Consider the following 19,963-nt stretch of genomic DNA (forward strand, 5'->3'; position numbering starts at 1 on the left):
AGTGGGGTAGGGAGGGAATTAGGCATGGGCGGGAGAGACACCTAACCCCGGAGAGAGGAAGGTAAGGAAGACTAGAAATACGGAGAAGTCTGTCGATACACAGTACCCGGCGTTTTGCTGTTTAGCCCATAGTTTCTGTCCAAGGAGTTGTTTCATATGTGTGATGTGTGTGTGTGTATGTACATATATATATGTGTATATATACATATACACATATAAATAGACATATATATAAATATATATTTTTTATTTTTATTCCTTAAATTGGATGGTTAGAGTGCGGAGTATGTTCATGAAGATGGGAATAAGCCCGCTTTGATTTTCAGGTACATCTCTTTTTTTTTTAAATAAAGATTTTATTTATTTTTAGAGAGAGGAAGGGAGGGAGAAAAAGAGGAAGAGACACATCAATCTGTCGTTGCCTCTCACGCGCCCCCTACTGGGGACCTGGCCTGCAACCCAGGTGTGTGCCCTGACTGGGAATGGAATCCGTGACCCTTTGGTTCTCAGGCCGGCACTCAATCCACTGAGCCACACCAGCCAGGGCTCAGGTAGAACTTTAATGTTCAGTGCCTGTCAATAAAAGTTTGAGTGACAAAGTGTAGGGATGAAATTTAATGTGTGTTCAGGGATAAAAAATAGTGCCTTTTTCTACATATTTTTACAGATATTTATATTCTAAACAAAATGCATCCATTTTTGATGCACAAATTTACAGTGATGATTGAGTTTTATTGTCTGTATCGCTTGCTGGTGACACAGTAGTAAATCTGTGGCGCAGGAAGTGTAGTGGTACTCTTTAGCTCCAATTTACTTTTTTATTTGCTATTTTTTGTAAAAAAGTTTTCTTTCAATTACAGCTAGCTTACAATATTACATTAGTTTCAGGTGTGCAACACAGTGATGAGACGTCTTTGTAACTTAGGAAATGATCACCCGAATCAGTCTAGTACCCACCTGACACCACCCTGAGCTCCAATTTAATGGACTCTTGCTGAACCCTTTCCAGTACTGAGAACTGTATTTTCTACATTTGGCATTTGGTTAGTTGATGGCTGAGGCAGACCACACAGATGGACGGTCCGGCAATATGTTGTATGTATAATGTATCTAGATAGCTTCTTTTCTGGGTTTTGTGAGCAACCTAGGATTATAAACTGAAATATTGTTTGCACAAATGTAGGTCAGGCATTTCCCCCAACTTCAAGCTTTCCTCTCAAGCAGTAGCTTGCCCCTGCCCGAGGAAGCCGTTATTGGTTTACAAATGCATTCATTTTCTTTTCTTTTCTTTTTTAATGATCAGAGTGTATATTTCAAAAGCTGATTCTCTGTGTAATTAATAAAGTAGCTTACGTGTTTCATTGTGACTGGCTGTTGGTATTTGCCCAGAATCTCTGGCTCTCTAGCCGGTGGCAACAATGCAGTCCTCCTTTTACAGTAGCTCGCCTCTCAGTGTGCGAACGGGCGCACATTCGCCTGTGCGTTCTCACCGAAACAGGAGAATGAGCTTTCTTCAGAGGACTCGCTCATTTTCTCTATCAGCATAGTCGGCATCTTTTAAAGGAGGTTGTATGGTTTTTGACAATCTGTTGATTAGGAAATTAAGAGATCTGTCTGAATTCCATTTTCAACTCCTCTTCATACACATTGGGTACGACTTTGAATAAAACATTTTGTCATTTCCACTCCTGTGAATTCTGTTTACTATCTTTTAAACTTCCGTATTCCACAGATGGTATTGTTTTCTTAATTGGAAAGTGGTCTTAGTGACTTAGAAAGCTGCTTAAGTAATATCTTGCTACGTGCTGGCTCTGAGAGAGCATTGTATCTAACGCTGTAGTATGAAAAATTCAAATGCACAGAAAAGCTGAATCGTACAGTGAATGTCCATGAACCCAGCATCTGGATTCTGCTGTATCACTCCACCCATTTATCTGCCTATCAGTCTCTATTATTTTCAGCTGCATTTCACAGTAAGTCTGGAAACATCCACACTCTATTCCTAAACACTTCAGCATGCACATCATTAATGAGAGCTTAATATTCATTCACAGTTATTCTTGTTTATTTGCTTGCAGCAGAATCTACATAGTGTCAAATGCACAAGTCCTATATCAACTGTAGGGGAGGAAAGCATTTCCCTTCCCTTCTGGGTTCTTTGGCTGGCTTAGTAATTAAAATGATATAACACAGATGAATAAGAGAAAAACTAATTTAATTTTGTGTAGACAGGAGCTCAAAGAAATATGAGACTCAAAGAAGGGACCAAAGCAGGCAGCGTTTAGACAAAGAAACAATACACGTGTGAAGAATTGACGAGACAAAGAAGGTTGGGTGTGGGCTAGTAAGTTAGTAGGGTGACAAGGATGCCCCCCACCCTCTAGGTAACAGGCAGGGCACCTTCCACATGGGGGATTCATTTCCTGATTTCAGTGGGACAAAGGAGGTCACAGTATCCTTCTTTTTTTTTTAGTTTTGTTATTATTATTTTTAATTTTTATTGTTATTCAATTACAGTTGTATGCCTTTTCTCCCCATCCCTCCACCCCACCCCAGCTGAACCCACCTCCCTCCCCCACCTCCACCCTCCCCCTTGGTTTTGTCCATGTGTCCTTTATAGTAGTTCCTGTAATCCCCTCTTCCCACTGCCCCCCCCCCCCCCCGGCTATTGTTAGATTGTTCTTAACTTCAATGTCTCTGGTTATATTTTGTTTGCTTTTTTCTTCTATCGATTATGTTCCAGTTCAAGGTGAGATCATATGGTATTTGTCCCTCACCGCCTGGCTTATTTCACTTAACATATTGCTCTCCAGTTTCATCCATGCTGTTGCAAAGGGTATAAGCTCCTTATTTCTCTCTGCTGTGTAGAATTCCATTGTGTAAATATACCATAGTTTTTGGATCCACTCGTTTGCTGATGGGCACTTAGGTTGCTTCCAGTACTTGGCTATTGTAAATTCTGCTGCTATGAACATTGGGGTGCACAGGTTCTTTTGGATTGGTGTTTCAGGGTTCTTAGGGTATAATCCCAGCAGCGGAATTGCTGGGTCAAAGAGCAGTTCCATTTTTAGTTTTCTGAGGAAATTCCATATTGTTTTCCACAGTGGCCTCACCAGTCTGCATTCCCACCAACAGTGCACTAGGGTTCCCTTCTCTCCGCATCCTCTCCAACATTTGTTTGTGGATTTGTTTATGTTGGCCACTCTGACTGGTGTGAGATGGTACCTCATTGTGGTTTTAATTTGCATCTCTCTGATGGCTAGTGATGCTGAGCATCTTTTCATATGTCTCTGGGCCCTCTGTATGTCTTCCTTGGAGAAGTGTCTGTTCAAGTCCTTTGCCCATTTTTTAATTGGGTTGTTTGTCTTCCTGGAGTGGAGTCATGTGAGTTCTTTATATATTTTGGAGATCAGGCCCTTGTCTGAGGTATCATTAGCAAATATGTTTTCCCATACTGTTGGTTCTCTTTGTAATTTGGTGCTGTTTTCTTTAGCCATGCAGAAGCTTTTTATTTTGATGAGGTCCCATTTGTTTCTTCTTTCCTTTATGTCCCTTGCTTTAGGGGATGTGTCTGTGAGGATGTTGCTGTGTAGAATGTCTGAGATTTTCCTGCCAATGTTTTCCTCAAGGACTTTTATGGTGTTACAACTTATATTTAAGTCTTTTATCCATCTTGAGTTTATTTTTGTGTATGGCGTAAGTTGGTGATCGAGTTTCATTTTTTTGCACGTAGCTGTCCAGATCTCCCAACACCATCTGTTGAAGAGGCTGTTTTTGCTCCATTTTATGCTCCTGCCTCCTTTGTCAAATATTAATTGACCGTATAGACTTGAGTTTATTTCTGGGCTCTCTGTTCTGTTCCATTGCTCTGTGTGCCTGTTTTTATGCCAGTACCAAGCTGTTTTGATTACCGTGGCCTTGTAATACAGTTTGATATCAGGTATTGTGATCCCTCCTGCTTTGTTCTTCTTTCTCAAAATTGCTGCAGCTATTTGGGGTCGTTTATGGTTCCATATGAATTTCTGAAATGTTCATTCTATATCTGTGAAATATGTCATGGGTACTCTAATAGGGATTGCATTGAATCTATAAATTGCTTTGGGTAGTATGGCCATTTTGATGATGTTAATTCTTCCAATCCATGAGCATGGTACATGCTTCCATTCGTTTGTATCTTCCTTAATTTCTTTCTTCAGTGTTGTGTAGTTTTCTGAGTACAGGTCTTTTACCTCCTTGGTTAGGTTTATTCCTAGGTACTTGATTTTTCTTGTTGCTATATCAAATGGGATTTTTTTCCTGATTTCTGTTTCTGCAGTTTCATTGTTGGTGTACAGGAATGCCTTTGATTTCTGAGTATTGACTTTGTATCCAGCTCTTTTACCAAATTCATTTATTAGGTCGAGTAGTTTGTTGGTGGAGTCTATAGGATTTTCCATGTACACTATCATGTCATCTGCAAACAGTGACAGTTTCATTTCCTCCTTTCCAATTTGGATGCCTTTTATTGCTTTTTCTTGTCTGGTTGCTGTGGCTAGGACTTCCAATACTATGTTGAATAGCAGTGGTGAGAGAGGGCATCCTTGTCTTGTTCCTGATCTTAGTGGGAAAGCTCTAAGTTTTTGTCCATTGAGTATGATGTTGGCTGTAGGTCTCTACTATATGGACTTTATTATGTGGAGGACTGCTCCCTTTATTCCCACTTTGCTGAGTGTTTTTATCAGAAATGGGTGCTGTATCTTATCAAATGCTATTTCCGCATCTATTGATATGATCATGTGATTTTTGTCTTTGCAGTTATTGATGTGATGTATTATGTTTATTGATTTGTGAATATTGTACCATCCTTGCATCCCTGGAATGAATCCCACTTGGTCATGGTGTATGATCTTTTTAATGTATTGCTGGATGCGGTTTGCCAATATTTTGTTGAGAATTTTAGCGTCTATGTTCATCAGCGATATTGGCCTGAAGTTTTCTTTCTTCGTTGTGTCTTTATCTGGTTTTGGGATTAGGATGATGCTGGCTTCATAAAAAGAGTTTGGGAGTCTTCCATCAGTTTGGATTTTTTCGAATAGTCTGTGAAGGATAGGGGTTAGCTCCTCCTTAAATGCTTTGTAGAATTCTCCTGTGAAACCATCTGGTCCAGGGCTTTTGTGTGATGGGAGTTTCTTGATGACTGCTTCAATTTCTTTTGCTGATATTGGTCTGTTCAGGTTTTCTGCTTCTTCTTCATTCAGTTTTGGAAGATTATATTTTTCTAGAAATGTGTCCATTTCATCTAGGTTTTCAAATTTCTTAGCATACAGTTCTTCATAGTAATTTCTTATGATCCTTTGTATTTCTGTGGTATCAGTTGTAATCTCTCCACTTTCATTTCTAATTCTGTTTATTTGGATCCTCTCTCTTTTCTTCTTGATGAGCCTACTTAAAGGCTTGTCGATTTTGTTTATCTTTTCAAAGAACCAGCTCCTGGATTCATTGATCCTTACAATTGTGCTTTTAGTCTCTATGTCATTTAGTTCTGCTCTGATCTTGGTTATTTCCTTCCTTCTGCTTGCTCTGGGCTGTCTTTGTTGTTGTTCCTCGAGTTCTTGTAGGCATAGGGTTAGGTTGTTTGTTTGAACTGTTTCTAACTTCTTAAGGTAGGCCTGTATTGCTATGAACTTCCCTCTCAGGACTGCCTTTGCTGTGTCCCATAGGTTTGGGGTTGTTATGAGTTCGTTTTCATTTGTTTCCAGGAAGTTTTTGATTTCTTCCCTAATCTCGTTCTTCACCCATTCATTGTTTAATAGCATGCTATTCAGTCTCCATGACTTTGAGTGTTTGGGGTTTTTTCCTTTGGGGTTGGTTTCTAGTTTCAGTCCCTTGTGGTCAGAGAAAATGCTTGATATGATTTCAATTTTCTTGAATTTGTTGAGGCTTGCTTTGTGTCCTATCATGTGGTCTATCTTTGAAAAAGTTCCATGGACACTTGAAAAGAATGTGTATTTTGCTTCTTTGGGATGAAAAGCTCTATGTATATCAGTTAAGTCCATTTCCTCTAGGGTATTGTTAAGTGACACAATATCCTTGTTGATATTTTGTTTGGAAGACCTGTCCATTTTTGATAGTGGGGTGTTAAAGTCCCCTACTATAATTGTGTTGTTGTCAATATCTTTCTTGAAATCCTCCAAGATTTTCTTTATGTATTTGGGTGCTCCTATATTGGGTGCATATATATTTACAATGTTTATGTCTTCTTGGTGGATTCTTCCTTTGAGTATTATGAAGTGACCTTCTGGGTCTCTCTTTATGGCCCTTCTTTGGAAGTCTATTTTATCTGATATGAGTATTGCTGCCCCTGCTTTCTTTCCCTGTCTGTTTGCTTGGAAAATTTGTTTCCAGCCCTTCACTTTCAGTCTGTGTAAGTCTTTTGTCCTGGGATGGGTCTCTTGTAGGCAGCATCTGTGTGGGTCATGTTTTATTATCCATTCAGCTATTCTGTGTCTTTTGATTGGAGCATTTAAGCCATTTACATTTAAGGTTATTATCTATAGGTAGTTATTCATTGCCATTTTTTCCTACCTGTGTTCCTCTGTCTTTCTCTTTTCCTTCCTTTCCTTAAAGCAGTCCCTTTAGCATCTCTTGCAGAGCTGGTTTGGTAGAAGTGTATTCTTTTAGACTTCTTTTGTCTGGGAAACTCTATTTGGTCTTCTATCTTGATTGAGAGCCTTGGTGGGTAAAGTAGTCTTGGTTGCAGGCCTCTGTTTCTCATTACTTGGAATATTTTTTTGCCATTCTCTTCTGGCTTGGAGCGTTTCCATTGAGAAGTCAGTTGCTAACCTTATTGGGGCTCCCTTGTACGTTACTTTCTGTTTCTCCCTTGCTGCCTTTAAGATCCTCTCTTTGTCTTGGAGATTTGCCATTTTAATTATGATGTGTCTTGCAGTGGGTCTCTTTGGGTTCCTCTTGCTTGGGACTCTCTGTGATTCCTGGATTTGGGTGACTTTTTCTCTCCTCAGATTAGGGAAATTTTCCATCATTACTTTTTCAAACAGGTTTTCTATCCCTTGCTCTTCTTCTTCTCCTTCTGGTATTCCTATTATGCGGATATTGTTACATTTCATGTTGTCCTGCATTTCCCTTATTACCTCTTCATTCTTTCTGAGCCTCTTTTCCTTTTCTTGCTCTTTCTGGGTGTTTTTTTCTACTTTGTCCTCCAGCTCGCTGATCCGATCCTCTGCTTCATCAAGTCTGCTTTTCATTCCTTCTACTGTGTTCTTCAATTCAGAAATTGTATTCTTCATTTCCTCTTGGCCCTTGTTGATAGTTTCCATTTCCTTTTTCATGTTGATATAGTTTGCAGTGAGTTCATTGTAGTTTCCCTGTAGTTTCTGGTAGTTCTCTTTGAGCTCAGAGAGCTCAGTGAGCTTCCTGATGACCATTGCTTTGAACTCAGTATCTGATAGTTGAGTTGCCTCTTTTTCAGTTAGCATTCTTTCTGAGACTTCCTCCTTTCCTTTCATTTGGGAATGGTTTCTTTGTCTTCCCATTGTTTGTGAGACTCTTCTTGTTAGCCTCTGCTTCTGAAATTGATCTATTGTGACTCCCTGGGTTTATGGTATGAACTTCTATGGTAGAATGCCAATGGGATTCAGTGGTGCTGTCTCCTTAATCTCCTGTGCTCACTGGTCTTGAGCTGATGTTTATGGGTGTAACACAGTCTTACTCTGGTCTTTTCAGCACTCCAGGTTTTCTTGTCTCACCGTCTGATCTTTCAATGTCCTCTATCTTTGGTCTCCGATCTTCATATATGCTGGAATACTGTTGGCTGTTCGCTCTGCTCCTCAGATCAACTAGGTATTTCACTGGTGTTGAGGGGAAGTGGACTCCGCTCCCACCTATCTCACCGCCATCTTCCACTCCTCCTCACAGTATCCTTCTTATACTGGCTGGTTTTGAAAGTAACTAATTCAAAATAACCAGTATGCCAAAATGGCATCTTTTGGGATGGCAAATCTGTTCCTCTTCAGTACCATGCAGCGAGTATTCCTGAATGGGTACATCTGTATGATGCACACCCCTCTCAGGACACAGAAAAAAGTTATTACCTCAGAAAGGAAAGACCTTTTGGGTGGTAACTGGACTTCTTGTGGCAATCACTTCATAATACTGTATGTACAAATATCAAGTCGTTATCTTTTACACATGAAACTAAAATAATGTCATATGTCAACTGTGCCTTAATTAAAAAATAATGGAAAGAGGAACTTTTTTGTCAGATTGGCTTGAGTTTATTTATCCTGAATTTTAACATGACTGAATATAAGATTGCCAAGCTGAATCATACCAACGGTCCATCCAGGGGAAACGTGCGTGTCTATCGATACGCTATTTGTTAATCCAGGCACTGGGCTGACTGTTCTGCCCCAGAACCTTGCAAAGTGAACTTCTTTGCAATAAACATCAGGGAACACGTGTTTCACAGATGGTTAGAGCCAGGAAGAACCCCGGGAATTATCCCATCTATCCCCCACTTTTGCTTTATAGCTTACGGTTTGAGAAGTCCAGTGGGTTACAAAAGCACATGACTGCCCGTCTTTACCCCTGTAAACAAGGGAAATTTAGCAGCAAGATGCTCTGCTCAGGACCCTGCGTCTGTGATTTCTTTCATCTTTTTTCATCATTATCACCCCCATTTCACAGAGAGTAAACTGAGTGTGGAAACAGCATTAAATGGCTGATCTTTGTCATCTCAAATGAACCATAAATGTTAGATTCATATCATAAAATATTTTTGACTTACTCATTTATTCTGGGTATACTTTCCATGAATTTAAACTAAACACTTGACTATTCCTGAATTCTAACTTTTCAGGATTTAGAGAAAAAGCACATATCAAAATTCGTCCTAGTGGCCAGGATGTAATCATGTGCCTATAACTGCCCTCTCGTGTGGGTTCTTCAGTCCCAAATGTCTCAGATGTTTCATTCTGTGTTTGCACAGCTGCCCTGTTCCTAAATAGAGCAAATTTCCATTCCCACCAGCTAACCTTGACTTCATGGTTAGCATATCTACTTCTTCCTCTTCTTAATGGGTTGAACTTGAGACTTCTCTTTGCAGAGCTTAACTATAGCTAAGTCTTCTCTAGAACCATGTTTAAATGCCATGGAGAAGTATGAGCAAATCTTAATATTCCCTATAATTTTGGTTATTAGTGCTTTCACTTGCCTTGGCTCCTTGTAAGTCTTTTCTTTAAAATATTTTATGTATTATTTATTTTTCTTAGAGGGGAAGGGAGGGAGAAAGAGAGGAAGAGGAACATCAATGTGTCATTGCCTCTCATGCGCCCCCTGCTGGGGACCTGGCCCACAACTCAGGCACGTGCCCTGACTGGGAACCGAACCCTTTGGTTCGCAGGCTGACATCAATCCACTGAGCCACGCCAGCCAGGGCTCCTTATAAGTCTTTTGATGTCAAACTTTGAAATAGGCTCCCATTGCTCAAGGTAGACTTGTATCGTAACTTTGTACAAGAGTAGGATAATGGTGGTTTCTTGGTTTCCAGTTCCCTTCTTGATCGTGCCTAACATTTTGTTGACTATTTTAGCCTCAGATGAGTCTCACATCTTTTTTCTGATTCTAACACATAGTTCAGAGCTCATGGTCTTAATTTCTTTTGGGATCATTTTCCTTACAGTTGACCATAATTAAATACAGGGTCTGGCACAAATAACACCCCTTTTGATTACAAAATCATAGGCATGCCATTCTGTAACATAACAACGTCACACTCAAGCACACCATATGACATTTTAGGTGAAATGTTCAAATTAAAACTATAAATTATCACACCTATATTATTACCCTACCAACCACACTCCAGCAGGCCTTACTTCTGCTGGGCCCTGTATACGCTACTCTTCACCTCTTTATATGACCCCACAAGGTTTCCCTGCAATCTAACTCTTCTAGCTCGATATATTCTGCCTTGAACTCTTCTGTACTCTGGAGAATCCGTGAGAATTCTCCCCTTAGCAGATCACGCATGTTTGCTGGTGACCATAATGCATTGTTGAAGCTTCTCCGCATAGAGAAGCAATAACACTTCGCTTCAGTGTGGTTCTTGACACTTTTATTCATTATTGAACTTTACCTTCACAACAATCCTTTGGTTGCGCAGCTATCATTATTTGAGTGTTTCAGTGGAGGCAATTAAAGCTGTGGCGAATCCACATTTACAAATTCAATTGTCAAGGTGTCTCTCTAAAACCTAATCACAGTAACTTCTAATTCTCAGCCCATAAGTTCAGTGCAGAAATTGCAACAGAGTGGTTCTTTGTTCTGTTACAATGTACATTCAAAATGCAGTCATTTCATTTTTGTAAATAACATTTTTCCCTAGGAGAGACGTCGTGGGGATTTATATCAAAATAATGTATATCAATAATCAAACATAGGTAGCTTAAAAACCTGAGGTGATAGATAGGTAAGTACTCAATCAGCAGAACTGTTTCCTTCTCTGCAATATTGTGGTTCTCGACACAATTGCTGCGTTTCCACTTTGACACTTGGGGCGATCTGTAAATCAGGATACATGCTGAGTTCCAGTCTGTCATCCGGAGTCTGAGCAACGGTTATTTATTTCCCTTCATTATCCAGCATCTACTTACTGCACAGATCAGTTGAGAAGCTTTTCATGATGGACCTCGGAGAGAAGAAATACACACATTTGGATAGCTCTTCAATTACCATCATGCACAGATTGCCTGAGTTTATATGCGTATATTTTATTATTATTTCCCTTTTCTTATGTCAGATGAATCTAGTATAAATGTACAGCTAACAGTATAGGCTCTAGTGACCAAATACATTGCCATACTATACCTTTGCTCTATCATTAATATCCTGGATGAAAACTAATAATAATATCTTGGATGAAGGGTTGTAAGTGTGGTAAAATTCTGTCATTTGAATTGTTGCCCAATTATGGACAATTACTGTGTCTATTTGAAGTCCAACTGCCACAGCGGTCCAGTTCCAAGGTGACAGCTTCTCTTAGATGGTCTTTAGATACTATGTTTCCTTTCCCTTCCGTGCAAAATGGAACATGTATCAAACTTCTAAAACATTTTTATATACGTTTCTGCCGGTTCTACTCTTGGGACACTATTTTGTTTCTTTTATTAAATAACTGAATAGCTGCTTCATTATTCTGTGTGCTGATTTGTTTCTGTGAGCCTTGTCTGGTTCACTGTCCAATGAGTATTTCCGAAGTGTTCTCTGTCCCGCAAATCTCCCGTCCGCATTGTATCATGTTCTAAGCAAAACCACTTATCTCTTATTGTCATTCGTATCTGCCACCATGATGTGTATTTCACAGGGCGCAACCCTTTTGAAAAAGATGAATTTTCTAAAGTTATATTAGAACACACTTTACAAGTCAAGTAATATTTTATTAAATTCTTATTGAAGGGCAATATGCATACGGAAAAGGGCAGGCCTCATAAATGTCTAGCTGGGTGAATTTGCACAAACAGAATGCATCTGCACGATCATCACCCAAATCAAGAAATGCCCAGAACCTGAGAAGCCCCCAGCATATCTCTTTGAGTGACCGCCGGTCCCACAAGAGTAATCGCTATTGTGACTTCTAGAGTGTTCTTACTGTTCCCAGGTCATGTACACGGAGTGAAACAGTACGTCCCCGTTTTCAGCTGGTATCTTTCCCTTAACAGCATGTTTGTAAGATCAATATATATTATTGCATATAGTTGTCGATATTTCATTCTTGTTGCTAGATAGTATTCTGTTGGTAAATATACCACAAAGTATTTATCTGTTTTACAGTAGATAGGAATTAGGGTAGCTTCCTATTTGGGGACTCTTCCAATGTAGCGCTGGTCTTTTGGTGACTATGGTATGGGTTTCTGTGAGAGTGCACTGGAAGTATGCAATACCTGGGGGGGGAATACGAGTCAAATAATATTTTAAATACACTTGATAAATTGGCTGTATGGGGCAATCTTATGGTGAATCCTTTGGCAAAGCAAATAATCTCTCCATAATTTCTGCTATGCAAAATGGATGCTCACATATGGTGGGTTATTTCACAAGGGGAGACACATCTGCTGACTGTCTTTCTAGTATTCATCTAATTGTACTTATGTTAACAGCAATGTGATATTTTTATTGTGGTTATTATCCTCTAGAGCTCGGTGTGTTTCAGAATTTGAAAATGCCCATAAAAATATCCTTACCCAATATGTACATGTACTTTTCAATATGGTGCCATCTAAAATTTCATTTAAAAGACAAGCTGAAGCAACAAGACATGCCAACCCATTCCATCTGATCTACATTCATTTTAAGGATGTTAGAGCCCCGGCTGGTGTGGCTCAGTGGATTGAGTGCCAGCCTGTGAACCAAAGGGTCACCGGTTCAATTCCCAGTCACGGCACATGCCTGGGTTGCAGGCCAGGTCCCCGTGGTGGGGGGCATGTGAGAGGCAACCACACACTGATGTTTCTTTCCCTCTCTCCCTCCCTTCCCCTCTCTCGAGAAATAAATAAATAAATAAATAAATAATTTTTTTAAAAAAAATTCTATAGATCATTGATTAATTTAGCTCACAGGGTTCACCTTCCATACCTTTTAATGTATCTATTTTTTTATCAAATGAGAATATTCTACCAGTAAACATGACAGCGAAGATGTTTTATACAAAATTGGGGGTTGGTGCAAAGGCAGTATTAGAAGCAAAGGATGTCCAGAAAATATTTATTTATTTCTAATGGGGATCATGAAAAGCAAAGGGAAATGTAAAAGACTTAAGCCAATGTTCAAATTATGTAAACCTGAAACACAGCAAAGGGACTGTGACTGCTTTTCAGGAGGAAAGGCTGCAGGTGCTTGGCAAGGGTTAACTTTGGAAGTGGCATTGTTACATCTCTATAAAGAGGAAGCATGAGTGATTGAAATAGTCTGCCCGCACAAGTCATTTGATACTTATTGAAGGTATACCAAGTACTGTGTAACCCTGGACTGTACACTAGGATTTTGTAAAATAGAACTCTAAGTGAAACTAGGTTCTCCCAGAAGCAGACCTCCACACAAATGATTTGAGTGAAAGCACTTCACTTGTAAAGGTGATCCCAGGAAGAACCAGTAGGGAAGGGAAAGAGGGAAAGGGAAGAAGCCAGTACTTGAGCCAATTATTGAGCAAGCTATTGCTGCGGGCTGCTGCTATTCAGCCCTCCTGAGTGAAGCCTGAGAGAGACAGAAAAATACACCTCACAGTTGTCACACACAAGGGGTAATTGTCTTCCAGCTCTCATCTATCATTGGCTGATTCATTTGTCCACTCCATACAGTAAGATTTCTACCACTCCACCCAAATCATTTTCTGTATGGTCTTCAAGGAATCCCACATGGTCAAAGCCAATGGGCACTTTGAGCCTGGGCTTTGGGGAGCCTGACTGCTTGGGTGCAAGTGCTGCCTGTACCCCCCACTATCTGTCTGACCTTAAAGCAGCTCCTTAACATCATCTGTGTTTCTTTATGTGTTCAATGCACAGAACAGCAGCAGCAACAGAAACGGGGATACTTACCTCATAAGGTCGTCATGAGGATTAAATGAGATAACACCTGTAAAGAGCTTAAAACAGAGTAGATATTCAAATAAGTGTTCTTTAATATGGATTCCATCATCTCTCGTGATATCTGAGGCATTTAAAAGTGTTTTTGAAATTCATTTCTGCCCATGTTTCTACGGAAGTACGCTTTCCCAGTAGTCTTGCCTCTCTAGCCGTGTTTCATCTTATTTGCTACCTTCGCTATAGTCTGTCTTTATGCATTGCATTTTCTAGGGCTCTATTTTTCACATTCTGTTCTGCTTCATCAGTACACCATGCCAATGAGCATGCGTTCTCATCGATGGCTTCTGTTAGTCTTCTGTCGTGATTTCTAATCCTGGATTCGTCTCTCTCTCTCTCTCAAAGTATACAGGGAGAGACAAAAGTAGGTTTATGGTTCTGAGTACGCAAACCATAGAGTTTATTCTTGTACTGTGCTTTGTGACTTATCATATTATTTTCCATGCGAACAACTGGAAGCCTACTTTTGCCCCACCCTGTTCGGCCGTCGCAGCACTGCACTATTTCCTCCTGGCTGCACTGATAGTCCTGTGTGCAATGTCCCCAAAACCTCCCACTGATTAGGTCCAAGCCTGAACTCATGATCTTTTCCCTGGAGCTGCTCATCCTGGATTCTTTGAGTAGAGAATGAATAGTGCCTCCATCTAACAGGCACCAGCCAGAAGGCGGGGAATCTTAGACTCCTTCGTTTACCCAGCGCTTCCCATAATGCCTGTTATCTAGCAGGTGGGGAAGAACATGGTGACCAGCAGGCTAGATTAGTGGATCGATGAGGAGAAGTACAAAGAGGAGTAGATGGATTGCTGAGTGAGTGTAGTCTATAAGTTTATCTAGTTATGTATTATGTGATGATCATGTACAGTGGAAGGTCAAGGATGCAAAAGTACATTCTTCGTGGGATGCATGCCACCAATGAACCAGTTTATCTCGCTACATTGCACACCCTTAACCACTTTGGGATGACAACTTTAATTGTATGTTTGTCTGAAATAATGGTCTAGGCTATAAAAGTTCCTTCATTTTTCCACAATTAAATATCTACCCACATAATAGGAAAAACTATTTCTTCATATCAAGAATGGCCATTTAAAAAATATGGTTTATATCTACCCTGGTTGAAATGGACTATAGGATGTATTAAAAATTCACTGGCATGAATATGAATGGCTTACCATGTTGATATAAGAAATACTAGGCATTCTAAAAAATGTTGTTGGGATAGTGTAATGTCACTAATTAAGTCTGATTTAGGCCCAGGCAACGTGAAATCAAAGATTTTTTAAGGGAAGTTAGTTTCATTATTTTCACATACACATAGTATATGACAACAGGCTAAGAAAACAGTGCCAATTATGCATAATAAAGTAGCCCGCTATGATAGGTTGAAGAAATGGTTTGTAATTAGAATACGTCTATGTTGTTCTATGCTAGAAAAATATTTCAGAACACTTACAGACATTTTTATTTATAGTTCAAACAGTTCCTTAGAATAGCATCGACACTATTCATTTTGTAAACTCAAGATTAAATAGAGTGACCACTAACTACAAATCTCAGCCATAACAGGTGCTGAACTACCCACTGGGCTCCACAGTAATAATGAAACAACCAGAAAAAATAATAGTGCTCAGCAACTATAATGAGAGACTAACATTACACAGAGGTCCGGCCATGTTAACTGAAGTTGGAATAGAATATGTTGGCTACTTTTGCAACACGTATCAAACGCCCCGATAGAAATGAACCCGATCAAAAGAATGAGTGCCACTTACTTGCTTTTACATATTCCAAGCACCCGATTCTTGACTTCATGTCACAATCCCTAGTCTGGTAGTGTGTATCTGGACCCCATGCTCATTTACCAAACACCTCAAGTCCTCCTTTAAAGTCCTAACTTCGCAAAACTTTATGGAGGCAGCGATAGGGTTCTTAAAGAAGGCCTACACTGATGTGATGAAGGAAGACCCGGGGTTTTATAATACTGTGCTGTGTCCCTTTTCCTTGTCCACCCACAGCCAGTCTTTGCCCTTCGCTACCCTGCCGTGTACTCTGGGAGGCTGCTCTGTGTCATTGCAGATCTCCCTTGCCCTTTGGCCTCCGGTTGCTTTGGCCATGGGGGAGCCCTAGCAGGAAGTTGAAGAGAGCAGGCAGAGTGAGGTCAGGATATTTATTCTCCTGGTTGCCTCCCCGTGAAGCTGCCTCCAGCTGACTGTGTCCCTTGACAGAAGGTTACTGCTCTTCTGAAGGTGGCTTTTCCTCCTGACTCTCGGCTTCTGGCCACTTCTCCCTCCTGTCATTTCTCGTGCCCGGATGTGGTAGCAGCACCGCCACTGCTGCGAGGCCTCTTTCTCATATTACCTTTGGTGCGTTTCCACACCCTGAATGTGTTGTCGCTTGTTCTTTTGTAAATAAGCCTCTCAGACTGTTCGGGCCAGATCACAGAGGAATATGTATATCGAGCTAAGATACTCCAGGGGATGGTGGAGAGACATTGAGGGTTTAAATAGGAAAGTGGGTGGTCAGACCTATGTAAGTTATTACTGTCTAAAGTGTAGACACTAGCCCTGGCTGGCGTGGCTCAGTGGATTGAGTGCCAGCCTATGACCTGAAAGGTAGCCAGTTTGATTCCCAGTCAGGGCACATGCCCGGGTTGGGGGCCAGGTCCCCAGTTTGGGAGGTGCAACCGAACGATGTGTCAAGGAATGAAATGTGAGTGATGGTATTGGAAGTCAGGCTGCTGCATATTGAAGTGGCACAGGCAAGGTGTCTAGTGTATTCTGCTGCAGAACCTTTGTAGAAGTTTATTCATACTTGGTTCTAGGAATTGAGACTAGACTGAGTTGAATTTTTACATATACTACTGATGTTCTAGGTGACCTTCAGGAAGATAATTTAACAGAAGCTCATTTTTGCCATTGAGAAACAAGTAAGGAATGCAGTTGTCCATCACCCTAGCTCTAACAAAGTGAACAGTTTCTGATGAGTAATATAAAACATGAGCTATTTGGATGTTAAATTGAAAATGTCTTAAGACCAGCATTGAATCTTATATTTTTTTTTTCCTTTTATTCCAGTTGAGAGAATTCAGAATCAGTGGGATGAAGTACAGGAACATCTTCAGAACCGGAGGCAACAATTGAATGAAATGTTAAAGGACTCAACACAATGGCTGGAAGCAAAGGAAGAAGCCGAGCAGGTCTTGGGGCAGGCCAGAGCCAAGCTGGACTCCTGGAAGGAGGGTCCCTACACAACGGACGCGATCCAAAAGAAAATCAAAGAAACCAAGGTTAGAATCAAAGATACGTTCTTCAAATTAAATACTGGGTACACTGGATACAATTATATCAAGGATTAAAATGTAATGATTTTTAATGTAAACTTTTGAAAAGAAAATTACATTTAAGCTGAAATGAACAGCCAAGTAAAGTAGAGATGAGAGGAAAATGGATGGCTAATATCGATGTTAAAATGAATTGAGTTTAGTGGCTCAGTGGATTGAGTGCCGGCCTGCAAACCAAAGGGTCGCTGGTTCAATTCCCAGTCAGAACACATGCCTGGGTTGCAGGCCAGATCCCCAGTAGGGGGCGCATGAGAGGCAACCACACATTGATGTTTCTCCCCCTCTCTTTCTCCCTCCCTTCCCCCTCTCTAAAAGTAAATGAATAAAATCTTTAAAAATAAATAAATAAAATTGAGTTTAATAATCTGCATATAATGGGCTTGTTTTCACATTGCACCATCTTTTAAAACTGCTTCGAAGTTGATATACATACTTACGTAGGAACATAAAGTCAATCAGTGAATTCCTTCCTAGAAAAAGTAACAGGTCTACTTTTTGCTCCTTTGAGGGCCCCGAGTGGAGAAGGGAAGGGCGGGAGGAAGTGTATGGCAGAGGTACGCCGTATGCTCCCTCTGTCCTCCCACGCTCTGTCCTCCAGCCTAGCTTCTCTTCTTTTTCTTTCTTCTCTTCTCCCTCATCTTTCCCCCAAAACTGCACCATATTTTCATCCACTTACTAGACTACAACTCTTCAGAATAAAAGAAAGGAAAAAGGGAAAGAAAATAAAATTTGTTTGACTGTGTTTTATCAAGCACTATACATAGCACTTTACAAGCATTTAATTATTTCAAATCTTGTATTTGTGGGTCAGTTTGGAAAACCCTTAAATATTAAACAAAGGGTAGCCTTTAGGAAATTTTAGACAAGGGAGTGCTATTGGTGGGAACTTGATCAGACTGAGTATTTGATCAAAACCCTCTATAGATATTTTTTTTCTGGCAGAAAAAGGCCTTCTGCTAAACAGACATCTGAATCTCAGATTAACTATGTCCTCTGAGAAAAAAAGTCATATCATTTTTTTGGATGAAGTGGCTTCTGCTTCTAAATTAGTCAGTGTTTAACTATGCTAAGCTTTATAGCGTATGTACTTACACTAAGTTCATTCGAACAAGAAACCCTGAAGTCTCAATAGCTTAATACAGTAAAGGCTAATTGCTTGGTTGTCTCATAGTCCAGTAGAGGTTGAACAGCTCTTCTCAGGAGCTGTCCCGCAAAGGGTCATGTGGAGATCCAGGCTGTTCCAGTTTCATGAAACTAGCTTTCTAAACTCACAGCTGCCCCAGGTCCGTGGAGGAGAAGAAGACAAACTGTGGAATCCATGGGGTTGAATGACTGGGGCTGGAGATCGTATACATCGCTTCCACCCACATCCTGTTGAGCAAACCTTGTTCCCAGTTTAACTTCAGGAAGAGTAAATGGGAATCATGAGCTAGTGAACTTGTAGTCTCTGCCATATCTACTTTTCCAAAGAACCTGAACTACCATGAGGACAAGGTGTTTATTTACATGGCAAGAATGTTAGAAGGTCACATAGGATTTTACAGACGTATCGTTACTTCATTTGGAGGCAACATGTAGACCAAATAAAAATGTATTCTTTCATGAGACACTAGTTACCACTAAGATTTTCTCACTTGGATCAACATAGATGAGTTAGGAATGTCTTGTGATGATGTTCCCAACTCCTGGTCTGACTATGTGAAATATAGAACCTATATGGTTATACTTAAAGGCTCTGGTCTTATCCACAAGGTTCTCAGTATGTCATGCTATTCCTTTCTCCTCTCAAAAAGTGCAGGAGTCTATGAATCTAGCAAGTCACGGAATAAGGTGGATAACGGGTGAGGAGGAATTAACAAGGGAAAGGAGTTTGTACGGGACTGTTGACTTAGATGAGGGGAAGGAGAGATAAGAGGCATACAGTGACAGATTTGATTAGGGTAAGAAGACTCTGGAAGTTGGCAAATGAGAAATAATCATCTTAAAACCTTTGAGAACCCTAAAGCGATAGCAAGAATGATTAGGATTTAGTAGCTCTCAGAAATGCAAGGAGCTTTACATAAGAGACAGAAAGAACTGCAAAAGAAAATATGGAAGGAGAAGAACCAAATTTCACTGTCAAAGCAAGCAAGATGTTTTAAACATCTAAAACAAAGACAAGATTGTATTACAGTTGCTGTCTTTGTGAAACTTTTGAGATTAAACATTTGCTTTTGAATAGTCAGGCCAAAAGTACATCAGAAAAATGGCTCAGCCGTTCTCTATGGAAACTAATGTTTTTGTTTGTGTGAGGGATTTAATCATACATATTGCTGCAATTTCAATGTAAGTTCATGATACAGATAAGGATGACCAAAGCTGTAATTTTCCTGTCACTTCCTCAATGACATATGCTAAATCCAAGAGTAATTCTAATGCGGATACTAACATTTAGTGAGTACTTACTTGCTATTTGTCAAAAACCCCTATTTACTTTGCATAAATTGGCTTATTTCATGCTCTCACAAACCTTCCATGAAAAGTACTATTATTTTTCCCAGTTTACAGGTAAGAAAGCTGAAGCCTAGAGAAGTTCAGTAACACCTCTCACAAGTAGCAGAGCTAGGATGTGAGTACATAGCAGTTACTCTTGTAAATGATGCTCACAGGTTGTCTCTTCTCCCCATTGTCCACGCGGGTAAAACAGATCAAGAAATACCACAAGAATTAGAAAGGGAGACACCTGTAATTATGAATTATTAGATGAGATTATATTACTGATGAGACAACAGGTGGAAAATAAAAGCAATGAAATACTATACTAGGGAGAAGTTTTCATAGTCCGTTATAGTGTGAAAAACTAAAAACCTCATTGAAATTGGATTCCATTTTTAATGAAACTGCTACTTTTAATTCTTATAAAAGTCAGCCTATAAAATGGAGGTCTGGACTTCATGTCTAATATGTTGTCACTGCTAATGATATTAGCTGGCTTATCACTTACAATCTT

At 40.0% G+C, this 19,963-nt stretch overlaps 1 protein-coding gene across 6 annotated transcripts in view; it reads left to right on the plus strand.

The window, feature by feature from the left end:
* DMD (dystrophin) overlaps positions 1 to 19,963 on the plus strand; it is a 1,965,474-nt gene that overhangs the window by 1,432,090 nt on the left and 513,421 nt on the right. For all 6 annotated transcript variants that reach the window (XM_053917632.1, XM_053917633.2, XM_053917631.1 and 3 more), the window contains one exon: positions 16,709 to 16,920. In XM_053917632.1, the coding sequence (XP_053773607.1) occupies positions 16,709 to 16,920 (212 nt within the window). The remainder of the gene's footprint in view (positions 1 to 16,708; positions 16,921 to 19,963) is intronic.

Source organism: Desmodus rotundus, chromosome X (genome assembly GCF_022682495.2).
Source record: "Desmodus rotundus isolate HL8 chromosome X, HLdesRot8A.1, whole genome shotgun sequence".
Classification (NCBI taxonomy): domain Eukaryota; kingdom Metazoa; phylum Chordata; class Mammalia; order Chiroptera; family Phyllostomidae; genus Desmodus; species Desmodus rotundus.